General features: G+C 35.4%; 2 protein-coding genes across 3 annotated transcripts in view; one reads left to right on the forward strand and one right to left on the reverse strand.

The window, feature by feature from the left end:
- LOC113802410 (uncharacterized) overlaps positions 1-2,187 on the forward strand; it is a 12,085-nt gene extending 9,898 nt beyond the window's left edge. The window contains exon 3 of the mRNA XM_070136707.1: positions 1,866-2,187. Within this exon, the coding sequence (XP_069992808.1) occupies positions 1,866-2,068 (203 nt within the window). The 3' untranslated portion in view covers positions 2,069-2,187. The remainder of the gene's footprint in view (positions 1-1,865) is intronic.
- A 653-nt stretch (positions 2,188-2,840) lies between these two features.
- Positions 2,841-14,343, reverse strand: LOC113802409 (pyruvate dehydrogenase protein X component). Of its 2 annotated transcripts, none has more exons than XM_027352985.2 (9): positions 14,183-14,343; positions 11,134-11,315; positions 7,758-7,930; positions 6,457-6,608; positions 5,759-5,931; positions 5,360-5,536; positions 4,366-4,550; positions 3,789-3,889; positions 2,841-3,623 (listed from the first exon to the last, which is right to left on the reverse strand). In XM_027352985.2, the coding sequence occupies exons 1-9, from the start codon at positions 14,298-14,300 to the stop codon at positions 3,442-3,444; spliced, it is 1,443 nt and encodes a 480-aa protein (XP_027208786.1). In that variant the 5' UTR covers positions 14,301-14,343; the 3' UTR covers positions 2,841-3,441. The 2 variants fall into 2 exon arrangements, with proteins under 2 accessions (XP_027208786.1, XP_027208785.2); XM_027352984.2 differs by lacking the exon at positions 11,134-11,315 and adding an exon at positions 9,043-10,886 and having other exon boundaries at positions 14,183-14,340.
- Positions 14,344-15,000: the final 657 nt, after the last annotated feature.

Here is a 15,000-nt window from a genome sequence, read left to right on the forward strand (position 1 = left end):
TGGTGCATTTCGTAGTTAGAAATTTGGACGGGTATCGATTCAATGTTCGTAACCCAACTTTTGTTAGGTGAACACCGGATATTTCGTTTTTTTTGTTACATTTTCACACTGTGGAATATATTACATATTACATATGTAATTCAGCAACCAGTCGGTTCGTTCGTTGCTTCATGGTACGCAAACTGGACTGATATCGCTAGCTTTGCTATACTCATTAGTCGCTCTCGGTTATGTCCGACTATCTTGGTCTCAGTAGCAAGGAAATGTAGGAAGGTTTAATTAGAAAAATAGAAAGTTAAACAATTATAGAGAAATAAAATAAATCTCTTTTCGTATTTTCAAATGTTTCCTCTACGTTTCTCTCCCATTGAACTTATAGACTTGTAAATGACCATTCATCTTGTTATTATATTAGTTTTCGTTATAGTTCATATGATATTGCGGGATAATTTTTTTTGACTGAATGGCCGAGAGCAAAATAGAAATATACACCAGGAACTGCGAATTGTGACAATATCGCCATACTAACAACAGCATCAAGTCGAACATTATAGCAATAGCCTCGTTTCCTCTTCTACATCTTCATCCCCTTCTTAGGGTGCGAGAGGGTGAGGATGAAAGACTGGCTGTATGTCAGTCATGTACGGCCTCCGGGAGCCATGGACATGGTCTGCTCTCGGTTAATTGCGTAGCCCTTACCCCCTATGGAGACCCTGAGGGTAGACAGTTTCTTTTCCCCATTTTATTCAGGCTCACCATGGCCAATAATGAAGATTCTTTACCTGTAATAGGAGCATTAGGGCTTACCCCTTCATTAACTAGCCTATCTGGATTCGATTTTGATGGTTTTCCGACCCCTGCCTCTCCTTTGACCACGGCTCCGACCACTGATACTAATACAGCACTCCTCGACGTTAACTGACAACTCTATCCATTCTAAACCACTCACCCAGCTTATTACTCAACCTCTTGAATGCACCCCTTCCTCTCATCCAACATTCTTTTCTCCATCTCTTACTGCAGTCTTCTTCAATAGCTATCCTCTCTTTCCTTATTACTACTCTTCATCCTTATTGCCCCCCCCCACACACACACAGAACTACTCCATCTTCCTTCCGCCCTCGTCCTTCTACTGCCCCTACCTCTGCAAACCCTGAGTACTGTCTTTGGCCCAGCCAAGTGGGATCGATTCTTTGTGATTCCCCCCACAACCCCTACTATAAGAATACCCTTCTCTTTCAATAATGCCTCCGAAAATAAGTAGGCAAATTTACCTTTCGCAGTCACTCTAATCGTTTACGCCTAGTCAATTACAGCAGAATCCCAAGCTCGTGCACTATCTACCCTAACTGACCTCACTGGGAAACCCATTCCTGCTGAACCTCACGTCTCTCTTAATACTTGTACTGGAACTGTTTTTATCCCCCTGACTGATCGTCCCATATAAGACAAGAACTGGTCAGACTGTGAAAATGACCTACTTAACTGTCTTGCCGATTATGATGCAGTAGCACTATTCCTCCCAGATGCCAGCGTAAGTCCCATGTCAATATTGCCAAGATTAGCTTCTGTAGACATGACCTCCCACATAAAGTTTATATTGTTGGATTGTCCTACCGTGTCCGACTATATCGACCCCTGCCCCGTCAATGTCAGAAATGTTCCTTTATGTTCCTCTGATTTACTTCATTTGCACCCCTTTTCCCTATCATGCTATCCAATAACACTTTGTAGCCTTTGACATTTAACCCTCCCTATACTAATTGTTCTTATTTACCCCCCCCCCCCCCCGGGACTTTACCATAGTGCTATATGACCTTAGATGTCTAGCACATTGATTTGTTTCAACCATTAACCATTTACAGAGGTTGGAGAAGAACGGGTTATCCACATCCCACGGGGGATGGTTTGGGTCCGCACTTCCACTTCAGGATTCCTCACGACGAAGGCACGCTTGAGGGAGATCGCCCACCACAGGCCTCTCCCTTGTACCTGGAGAGCCGTCACAGGCAAATCTAAGCTTGTGAGGGTTCAGAAATCTCGAAGGAACTCGGTACATAATTGGTAATATGCATTTTAATAGTTTGTTGAATGTATTGTGTTCTTATAAAGCCCTCTGGCAAAATGATTTTTTTTAGTTGTAAAAAAAACAAAAAACAAAAAACAAAAAAAAATCTTATTCAGATTGTCCTTTTAGCGTTTTCAGTTTCAGATTCTTGTATTTTGTGAATATAGAGTAAGTGTAATATAATTTTCATTTATTATTTAAAGATTTTTGTTTCCATATAACAGATAAGAACATAGCTAATATTATACACGTTTCTTATGAATTCATAGTAATTAGCATGTTTTCTCAATAAAATTAAGGTAAATTCTTGTCTTGAAATTTGCTCTCTTAATTATACTGTTAAGCAAATTATATATATGAGTAAGACTTTTTCAAATCTGTTGAATGGATTGTGTTCATAGCAAGTCCTCTGACAAACTGATTTATCTCTGTATATGTCAGAGCCTTTTATTCAGATTGTACCTTTTAACATTTTCAGTTTCATATTCTTGTTTTTAGAGAATATGGAGTAATATAAGATTCACTTTTTTCAACATTTCCCTCCCTTAAAATATAAGAACATATTTTAAGTTGTATACGTTTCTTGTAATTTCATATAAATTAACTCTTTTTTCCATATAAATTCAAGTTAAATCTCAGTTTCTTGAATTTTGCTCACTTTATACATTTAAGCAAAAATATATATTGATTAAGTCTTCAAAACTGTATCTCAACATAGACAGGAAAATGCTTGCAGACACTATTTCACTCTAATTTAACTTAAAAATAACAGTACATTCATACTTTTATTACATTTCTTTACAATAAATATTTACACAAGTCTCCTAGGGATGCCTAAAATGGCAACTAATATCCAACAACCTGACAGTATAAATGCTTTACGTTGTTTCAGTCCCCATTATTATCCGAAATCCTGTTATTGCTAATAACATCAGGCTCTATTCTCTTCATTAAATCATATAAACTTTTCTTTTCAATAAAATATCATGGTTATTCAAAACAATTATGTGTAACTGAGCATATATCACTGTTATTTACAAATAATAAATAATCTGTTTGAAAATTTGCCCCACAACTTTGTATATCTTAAGATTTTATCCTGCTCAAAGTCACCTTTTCCTAGCAAGGTGCTTTAAAATTAAACAATTTATTTAAATACATAGCAATTTTGCTTTTTTATAGTTCTACAACAGTAAAACTACACAATATACACCAAATATGTTTGGCTACTCTATAAATAGATTTCATAAATCAATTTCCTTTTTTCTTCAAAATCCAGTGTTGCTAGTCTAAAATAAACTAAATCACATAATAAATTATACAGGATGAAAACTATAAAATTTAGAATAGCACATGATTCTCCTGTAATATCACTATAGTAATGCTGCTAATGGGTGGTCCACTTGTGATTTGTAACCTCCAACCATCATAGTAACTGGGTTTTCAAGAATATTTTTGAGCTCTTCAAGGAAGGCAGCGGCTGTATCATCATCGACGCCTGCACGGTCATATGACAGAGTGGCTCTCATGCATGTGACTGGTGAACCATTCTCGTCTGAAATGGGGAGAAAGTGATTTATTTCCTTTCTTTCTATCTCCAGGGATTTTTCTTTTGTTCTTTTCCAGTATACTTTATGGCACTAGGTACATTCTACAGGCACTTATAGATATCATGTATTATTTATTCATTATTATAAGAGTATGGTAATGTCTCACTTACCTATTTTTACAATCCCAGAACCCACAGCCAAAATGCCACATTGTGGTGGGTTGATAATTGCACTGAACTCGCTTATTCCAAACATGCCTAAGTTGGAGATCCTTTAAAGAAGAAACAAACAAATATGAAATTACAAATTCAAACATACAATACTATTTACCATCAAACAAATCTGATAAATAATTACATAAATACTATCAAAGCCAAAGTTAACCCAATATCCAAGTAGATTGAGGGCACACATTTGTATTAAGGTGTGGGATGACTTCTAGTCTGAATCCTATCATGAAGCCAGCACTCACTCACAACTGAATTGATTGAGAGGGGCTGGCCAGGTGTGAACTAGGCCATTGCACTCTCCACAAATACTATAAACCTCATATAAGTAGGATAATTTGCTGCTTCTGCATACTGAATTAAAATCTGATCTCTGTATGTGCCAACCCACAATCTTTAAAATCAAAATGCTAACCATGTATTGACTGCCATTCCCTTATAGTATTCCATCTTACTCCTACAAAGAAATAAAAAGGAAAGAAAAAAAGTAAAAATATTCAATTCCATAGCTGATACTTACGTAAAAGTTCCACCTTGGAATTCGTCTAGCTTCAGTTTATTTTCTCTTGCTCTGGCTGCTAGATCACGTACTTGGCTTGCAATCTCCTCAATACCTAAAAAGTCTGCACCACGAACAATGGGAGTAATAAGGCCTGTGGGTGTAGCCACTGCAATACTCATGTCCACTTGACTGGCATATGTAAGCTGAAATGAAGGAATTTATTTATCTGTGAGTCTAATATGTGTACAGTAATATTTTTAGGTCATCCAACATTTTATAAATGCTGTGAACTTACTAGCTAAATCATATATGTATTTATTTTTTTCAAATTCAGTAACATACTTAAGGAATATAGAATAGAATATATAAAAGTGCTTTACACATGAAAATTAAATGTGTTAAATGCCTTAACCCCTTGCTGCCAGGCATGGCAAGTGTGTATATGCCATGCCAATTGTGTGTTTAATTTAATATTTGTTTTTACATATAGATGGTTCCACAAGTAGTAAGTCACCAATGAGCCAATTACGCAAACTACCTGTCTTACCTGTTTACCCTTTTCCTTGATTTTTAATATTTTCTAGTATTTAATACTGCTGTTAGTAATGTCAGTAACATTATAGTAACTAAAATGTTTATAATAAAAATAAGTGTCAATATTGATAGCATCAGTAAAAAAAAAAAAAAAAAAAAAAAAAAAAAAAAAAAAAAATCCCACTTTTTCAAGGGACAGTGAGGTCACAAGATCTACTAATTGACTCCTTTGTGGATAAGCACTGGCTGAGCCATCTATGTGCAGAAACAGAGTTAACTAAGCATTACCAAAGGGAACACACCATTTTCCTGTCAGCATTGGGTTAACGTATAAAATAACAAACATATAATCATATTTGCAAATTAGAAATTTTGTTACATCTTGAACAAATTTACTGCAAAAGAAAAGAAAGGTAATTAGTTCACCAGCTACTAGTAACAAATACAGAGAATACAGCAATATATAAGAATTACTCACCTGGTCTCCCTGCCAGACACAATTCATCTCCGGACATTTAGTAAGGGCGACAGACACTGCCTTGATGATGAGATCATTTACACTCACATTAATCCCCTCATTTTTGTATTGTTTTCTCAAGGCCAGGAGTTTGTCCGACTGACATTCTAGAGTACCATATGAATGAGCAATTCCACTCTGAAACATATCACAAATCTTAGGATTTCACATTGGCGGCAATTCTGACACACCAATTGTATTTTTATTCTTAAAATTCCAATAACTCAGCTGCTGGTTTTCAACAAATTCAAGGGTGTATATCCCTGAAATACTGAAGATGTTTGTACATACAAATACACAGTTTAATGTGAAATTTACAAATGATATAATACAACTCTTAAGATTCTTCTCATGTCTTACCTTGGACTGTGTTAATCGTTTAGCAATGGTTCTCCTCATGCTGGTCACCTCAATATCTTCGTATCCATCCTCTGACACTCCAATAGTTGGTGGAGGAGCTGGAACAGCTGGTGTAGGGGCTGGTGCCACTGGAGCAGCTGCAACAGCTGGTTTTGGTACTTCAGGTGGTGGTACTGGAAAAAAATACAATATAATAATTAAAATAGAACAGAATATTATATAAAAAATCTAATTTTCTTCTCTGAACTAGACATGTCAGTAATCACTAATATTTGACCTGATCAGAAGAACTAGTGCACAGGCATTGTTATGTGATAAAACATTTTATCTGAGAATTGCTGATCCTTTCAAAACCAAAGCACAAGAAATTAAACCACAAAACAAAGATATCAAACACCAGAGACTGATGCAAGTGTTAGTAAGTGCCAAGCCTCATCTAGTTTTTGTTTGCTGTGAAGAAATAAAAAAGCTGAAACTATAAGAATGCTTACGAAATGTATAGTATCATAAAAATTATGTTTTTCCATTGAAATTCTCTTATTCCTTCAAAATATAAAACAAGACTGTTTAATGTAATATCTAACCTATATGACATACAGCAGGAACATACTACAAACAATATACAAATAAAAATAAATATAAACCAAAATAAAATGTGACAAGAAAGCAATAACAACAACAGCAACAACAAAATTTACCTGCTGATACTGGGAGTGGCTGAAGACTTTTTTCCTTGATGTATTTCAGAACATCTCCTTTTAAGAGAATTCCATGAGGACCTCCAGGAGGAACCTGCTCAGCAGCCAGTCCATACTGCTCCAGCAACAACCGAACAGATGGCCCGTAATTGCTGCAATGAAAGAAAATACCGGACTATTTATTTCTGTTAATGTAAATGGTATAAAAGATATGTTTTATACATTTTTAATACTTTGTTTTTTATTAACCCTGCATGAATATGGAAATTTTATCTCTGAAATCTATGCCTTCCCATGTAATGAATTATCATGATTCATCAATTTTGGAGGTTGATATATATAGTGGTTTAAAGCTAATCAGTCAATATTTGGATTAATGGTATGGTAATTATAGCTGCCAGTTACTTATTTTTCATTTTATATTCATTTACTTCATGAATGATTTTCTTGGTACATTTGTATCTCCCAAACAGAAAGAAAGAAAGAAAAAAAAACTCCTAAAACTTACAGGTAGACAAGAAAAATAGAATAAGATTCCTCAAACACTATATCAATTGATTTGTTATCTGTAACAGTATCTTACTCTATCTAAATTGTAATAGGATCATCCCACTGAACTCCTGCAAACCCTTTGAAACCTTCCCAAATCAACATTTCATTATTGGCTTAAAGTAATACTTGAAAGTGTCTCTATATAAATACTGAAAACATACAAAACTTAAGGCTTTTACTGTGAAGAGTTTTCAAAATAAAAGCCTCCAGGAAATTCATCAAAGTTGTTTTTCAGGTTTTCCTAAAGACAAAAATACCAGGAATCAGTGTTAACTGCTGAAAACGTACATCCAATCAACCAGGATCTATCACCAAAATTGGTGATATGGTGGAGTTGCAGCCAGATTTCTTTCAAACTTGAATATATTCAATTTCAAAATAATGAAAACCCAGTCATAAAAAGAAACATATAATTAATCATGTGTAATACATCTTCTGTTGGAAGGGTATCCATGTAAATGGAAAATTATTTCTGCTTATAAAAAATAAAAAAAATGGTTTCTGACAGGCTATTCATTCAAAAGTGATAAGAGGTAGACCAATTTTAAACTACTTTCTCTGTTGGTATAGTGGAGAGACATTTGGTGAAGTTCATGTGGAAGAGACCATTATAAAACTTTTAGGAAATTGAAATGCCAAAACAAAGAAGCATGAGTGGAGATGAGAAAAAATGAAAGAAAAAGACCGACAAAGAAAAAGGCAGATCACATCAACTGCTTCAAAAGAAAAACAACCTAATTCCAGCATACCCATGAGCATGGCCACCCCCAGCTGCAGCTGCTGCAGGAGTATCTTCTGCAGTAGTTGCAGAAGCTGCAGACTCCTCACCAGCTGGGATTTCTATGGTTTTCCAGTCCTCCCCTTCAGGAGCTAAGACAGCGATTAGAGTTCCTACTTTGACATCCTTCGTGTCCTCAGGTACCTGGTACAAGAAAATGAGAAACCCTTTGATAAACATGTCTTCTCCAAAAATCAAAAATTTTATAAACAAAATCATTATCACTAAGTCTCTATAAGACACTGTTATTCCAGACAAAAATCTCACGCATAAACACACAAAATTCACTATACTGTGTTATGATCACCCTGAACAATATGGTAGAATATCCTGATAAATTTAATTTTTCTAGATCTTTCCAAGATTTTACAACAAAGACAATCAGTTACTTACGCTTAAACTAAAAAATCACAAACACACATTAAAATAATCACTGTTTCTATTACCTTTACAAAACCATCTTACAATTTCTTTAAAAATTCCTGCTATTTCTTGTTTGAACACTTTACTTTATGTAACTTTCATTTTTATTAACCTATTTTATTAAGCGGTGGACTCACTAGAAAACATCAGACAAAGAAACAGTGACTAAGTTAACAGTACATAAATAAGTAGTACAAAATGTCATCCTTAAAAACAAGAACCAAAATGTCCTGGCATGATGCAGAATGAATATAAGATGTATAGGTACAAAAACAGAACAATTAAACCCCCAAATAGATAGCATTATTTCTCCTGGATAGTATAACCAATGTAAGAAAAAGTACTTTCATCTCACAATATCACACACTTCAATACAAAACACCTACTTGTAATCAAATTCTCCAATTATTGTCCCTAACTTTTATTTCCTGAACATTCCTACTTCCATACCCTTGAATAAAGATATTTCTCTCTACAAAACCCTGATAATCAAAAGATTTACTCCTAATCAATTCATACCAGGGCAGTCTGGGCAGTGCAGTTGGATTACTGGTAAACAGCTACTGCACTTCTTTGCTTTGTATCACCTTTAAAACTTAAGATTAAACCATGCACCCAACACAAACAATCAAATATATGAAGTATGTCTATATATGATGTCAATTATAGCAATGCATTACAGTGGGATCATGTTGCATGACTAATATGAAGTGTCCAGTGCAAAGCATAAACTTTACATGTTACAACAAATGAGGCAGAATATGTTTGAAATACTATGCCATAATCCCAAAGCAAACAGCCCATTATACCACTGCACTACCCAGACAGCATACCTGGTACAGAGAACAGGTGTCTGGTGTTAAGGTAGGGGAGGGAGTGGCTCTGTCCTGTTCCTGCTTCACTGTTCCTCTGTCACCATTACTGAGACTTTCTTGTGATTCATTCCTTGACATATTTTCACCAGGTTGACTCAAACTCTCTGCTTCTATTGAAGTGTATTTGTGGATATCAACACCATGAAGTGGATCCTCAAGTGTTTGTGGTTCTTCTTGCACAGCAGATCCAAACGCTTGTAGGTTTTCTTCTTGCAGTTCTGCGAGTTCTCCAGAAATGTCAACAGGATCTGACTTCTTGGTGACAACTGCTTCTAAAGGCATAATCAAGGTTGTTACTCTTTCCTCAGGATATTCATGAAGGGCAATAGACTCACTCAAACCAGATCCATCTTCCTGTAGATATGTAGTCTCAGTAGTTCCTATTTCTTGAAGATTTTCTTTCTGGCAGGAAGTCAGTTCATCTTCAATGTCTGTGTACATCACTCGCTTTTGAACATCAGCAAAATCTAACTTGGCAATATTCTTGGGTCCAGATGTGGGTTCTAATGCTGGCTGGTGATGGACAAATTCAGAATCTTCAGGAAAAGCTATTCCTTCCCTCTTTCCTTCAATATCATCTGTACCATCTGATGTTTTTGTCAAAGCAAACAACTGCTCAAGGGTATAATCACCTTCTTTATTCTCAGGCTGAGTATCTTGCAACTCCTTTGAAGAATATTCATGAATATCAACATTCTGGAAAACATCCTCAACTGACTGTGCCTCCTCTTGTACTGCAGTTCCAAATACCTGAAGGTTCTCCTCCTGCAATTTAGTATGTTCCCCTGATAAGTCAACAGGATTAGATTGTACAGTTTCTGCTGCTACTAAGGGCACTATCAAGGTTGTCACTCTTTCCTCTGGGTACTCATGAAGGACATCCGAGTCCCTTAGGGTAAAGTCATCTTCCATCATAACCATACTTTTAATAGTACCTATTTCTTGGAGATTTTCTTTCTGACAAGAGGTAAGTTCATCTTCAGTGTCTAAATATTTCTCTCTCTCCTGAATTTGGGTTTCAGCAAAGTCTAATTTGGCAATATTCTTTGGTCCAAATTTAGGTTCTAATTCTGGTTGGTGATGGACAAACTCTGATTCTAGAGGAATATCTCTTTCTGCTTCCACATTTCCAGTTACTTCATCTATAACATCTGGTGTTTTTGATAGAGCAACCAGTTGCTCTACTGTATGATCACTTTGTGCTGTATCATTTAAATATTCTGGAAGCTGTTTCTCACTACTCAAAGCATCTGCTGTTTTCCCAGTAGACTCTAACTCATTTTCTGTGGCCTCATATTGCATCCTTTCCTTTGTAAATGAATCTTTACCTGGTACTTGCAATAAGTCTGTACCTTCTTCTACTGAACTTGCAGAAGAGGGAGCTTCTCTCACTTCATTTACAGGTTCACTTTTTACTTGTGCCATTCCATGACCTTCCATTAATATAATTTCATACCATTTCAATGCCTTCTTTGGATGTTGTTTGTAGTCCCTGATCCATGGCTGGTTTATAACATTTGCTTCGTCCTCCTGTTTTACTTCACTGACAGTTTCTTCAGCTGCTGCATTAACTTCCCCTCGCATTATCTGCTTTCTATGTTGTTCTTCAACTTTAGTTTTTCTAGAGCATTTCATCTGTATAGTGTCCTTTGGAACACTTATTTTTTCTTGGGTTTCAACTTGAATTTTGCTCTTCTTTGTAGCCACTGCTTCATCAATTCCTGCCATATGGCTATGTGCTTCATAGAAATTGTCCAAGAAAGATCCACCTTCATCGTCTCCACCAAAACCAAAAAGTCCAGCTGTAATTGCAGTATAATAAGAGATAAAATTCCTTTTCAGTCAAATATGAAATAAAGCCTTAGACAGATAATGAAAGCAGCTGCTACTACCTCGCCACCTGTAGGTATAATGCTGAAAGGCAACAATAATAATACTATCAAGGATGACAATAAATACTTAGATGTCCGGCTACAACCACCTTCATCTACTTGCACACAAAAAGTCAAACACCTTCCCTACAGTAGTTATTACCCGCATTCAACATACCAAGATCTTGGCAAGGATGCCCTCCTCCTCGGTATCCATGGTCACCACAGCTTTATCTGTCTGAATGTCGCACAGGGCATCTCCTGGCTGAATGGGGTCTCCCTCCTTTTTAAGCCACTTGACAATGGTTCCCTCCATCATCGTGGGGGAAAGTGATGGCATTTTAAGAGGCATACCTTCCGCTGTGTGAGGGACCGTAAGATGTGTCAAATTATCATTCATTTGGCAAAATGTGTATAAAGGAGTGGGAAGAAGATGATGAGAGGAAAACATATGGAAGAGTAAAAGATATGAAGTATAAAGGCAGATTTACACTGGAAGTAAGGATATCTTATACAAGCAATGCGGCAGATGGAGGATGCTATGTGAATATCCACACTGAAAAAAAAAAAAAAGCTGCAAAACTATGTTTTCAAATAAACTTCACATCACCCAGTGGAAGGAAATGAGATCAATTTGGTAAGGACAATATTTGGTTAATATCATTATCTAATGCAAGAGTTGAGATGTTAAAGAAAAATTCAAGCAATATTTCAAATTATTTCCTGGATTGTAGAGGACTTACAATATAAGACTCACTGGGGTTGGGGAAGGGGCCTGGGGAATTTTAGAATACTTAAGCACACATGCGTTAACAGAGCTATGTTTTAAAAATATTGTTGGTCCAGCAACTGATCAAGACATGCGTGTGATGTAGCTAGCATACCACACGTAGCTTTGCAACCAGTGTGAACACACTTATTGAAAATACACTGAGGCAATTGAAAGTCACGTAGATCCACTCCTGATGTGAATCTGCCTTATGGAAGATAAAGGCAAGTATTAAAAGAAGATTAAAAAGCAAGAATTAGTATTAGGTGGACATCTGTTTTAAGTGGCAGAAAATGAAAGCAAGGAGTGACAGAATAATTCACCAAGAGGTCAATTACAGCCAAAAGAATTTCAAAACAGTATGTACACATACATAAGACAAATGTTAATATGCAAAGTAAAACCATAACAAATAGCAAAGTAACTTATAGTAGATACCTGCACATTTATGTTAATAAATGGCAACCTTTTACACAAAGCAATATCATATTCTAATATAAAAACCTACATATTCACTGTCCATTGTGATCTTGTTTTATCAATATTGTTTCCAGACAAATGGCTCCCAAGGCACTTAACCTGATGCTACCAAGGATGGCATGTTCTGACATGCCATGCCTACTGTGGTTTGGGTTATCAACTGTCTTTAAACATAGATGACTCTACAATTCACGTACATGAATCCACAAAGTACTTAGTCACACAGGATTCAATTACTAGTATTACCTACCTCAGCTGTTTATCCTTTTCTTGATATTTGGAAATATTTTAATTTGTCTTTAATAGGTATTAGTAATGTTAATGCATTATAATGATCATATCTGTAATAAAAATAATTGCACTGATATTGAAGGCATACATAAAAAAAAACATTTTCCAAAAAACTAAAGGAAAGGGGAATATCAGGTCTACTAATCTATGTGTAGAATTTCACCAAAGAAAACTAAAGCGAACACTAGATTTTTCTGGCAGCACTGGATTAAGCCTAGCCATAAAGGAGTCAATTACAACCTGACTGCAACAATTTAGCCTTTTACTATCATTGTAGTTAAGTTTGTAATTGTAAATATAGCAATAAGAGCAACATTAGTAATAATAAGACTAAAGAAATAAATGCCTTTCTTGCCTGAGAATTTATGTAACAGAGTAATGATGTAAGAGCAGGTAGGCCTAAGAACTGAATCCTTGGTGCTTTCAAAGAAATGTGTGTTAAACAAATCATTATGGAAAATAATTGTCTGTACCCTGTGCCACTAGGTTAACAAAATATCACTGGGGGAAAAATAGATAAAATAAGTAAATAATGTCATTTACATTAATGCCTTTATTTCCACTGATTTTAAAATACATTGAAAACAATTCAGTCAAGAGGCACATTTCTAAGGTTTGTTATCCAAGAGGACTGCGGGCTGAGGCATCTGAGTCCTGCTCTAGTGTTTGTGAGTTCGACCCTTTCTCTGCCGGGAGTGATTAGGACCCTGACTATTTCTTATGCAAAGCAGGTGGAGGCAACCTACAGTACCTATAGGCTAAGGCTGTTGTCATTCAGTGTGCCCATATCACCGTAATTCTTCATTATTCAGCATCTTGTGAGTTACGAAATCTTATCATAGGGTAATACTACTAAGATTTTCTATAGATTCAAAACACACATCTATTCACTGACCCTTTTTGTTGTCTGATAATAACAAAAGCGGACATAAATAATGCTATTTGCTAGATTATACTTAGACTTGGTTCAGTTTAGGCGTTGGTTGGGCTGTTTGGTTAAATTAGGTTTGGCCTTTTAACCCCATTACAGAGAGTGAAGAAATGATTGTGAATAATATTAAACAAATTAATTCCAGTTTATGTGAGTTTTCAATTTTTCTCTCTCTTGAACTTTCACTTCTAAAACTAATTTATATGATTATGTTGTAACATTTTGTCCATGGATATGTGTAAGAAATAAAACAAGCAGCATATAATTATGCATTATCTTATCAATTTATATAATATATCTTCATGGAGTTAATCATTCATCAACCTGTATATTTTGGACAAAAAATATTTTTCAATTTACTATATAAAATTACAGTACCATGTTTTCTTTACGAATATCTGTAAACTTCCAAGACATTAAAGCACATTTTGAAGATCTCATAAGCTTGACAACCTTTGAATTTAGAATAAATTCGGGTTTCTAGAAAATGTAACTAAGAATAACCTATTGCAAAATCTTGTTTGCATTGCGATTTGAAGGAGCAGAAAGTAACATTACCCTATCTGTATGTTTAGTTTCTGTCTCATTTGTACACCAGTAAAGACGCACGAATTGCACATAAATTCGTCTGATTAATTATCCATAATTATCCAAGGACAAGATGAAGGTTAGAAATATAGGCCTACATGAACAGACGACACATCTTTCCCTCAATTTTCTCCCTACACACTAGCACCTCCTTCTCCAATTCCATACCATTGAGCGGTGGCGAGCTGTGGAAAAGGGCTGCATACAGGTAATTAAACCTCGAGACTTTAGAGAAGTGAGTTCGGTATAAATTCTGAGCGAGAAAACCCGCTCGGAGAGCAGCCATCTTGCCGGCCGGACTTTCGTCTCTGTGGTGTAAGCGACCTCGATATTTTGTATTCAATTCTAAAAAATATTATTTCTATGCTATCTTATTTTGGGTGCTATTTCTTAACTTTTGTTTGCCACTTCTAAGCAGGTAATATTTTGTTTTTTGGGGATGCGGGTAACTGTTTTTTTTTTTTCTTTTATCTCTTGTAAGGGTTTCTATAACATCATTTCTTGCTTGACATCATAAAAAATCTATTTTGTATTACTTCTTTCCTGTGACTCGTAGCTTTTTGCTTATTTTTCCTCTATCTCGATCGGGTCTATCATTCTGCAAGAAATTTCTTCCGATAATAATTCTCTTTAAAATCCAAACTGTATTCTAGTACATTTCATAAAACATTAATTATATCTCTTTACTTTATTTATTCATCTTATCTATTTTTTTATATGTCGTGACTAAAAAAAATCTGCTTTGCTTGCATTTCATTATCGGCAAATCTTTTATATAAGCAGATAAAGATGTACTTCAGATAGTTTCATTTGTTGTCAAAATGTATGGATGATAAGAATCTAAAGTTATTTCAGGTCTATGTATTTATTAACATATATGACATCGTCAGCACTATACTTTTAATAGTGATAATTATGATCATAATGGCAGTTGATTGTAATATCACGATTAATGATAATAATATAACTAATCATGATTATAATGG

This window comes from Penaeus vannamei, chromosome 22 (genome assembly GCF_042767895.1).
Source record: "Penaeus vannamei isolate JL-2024 chromosome 22, ASM4276789v1, whole genome shotgun sequence".
NCBI classification, from domain to species: domain Eukaryota; kingdom Metazoa; phylum Arthropoda; class Malacostraca; order Decapoda; family Penaeidae; genus Penaeus; species Penaeus vannamei.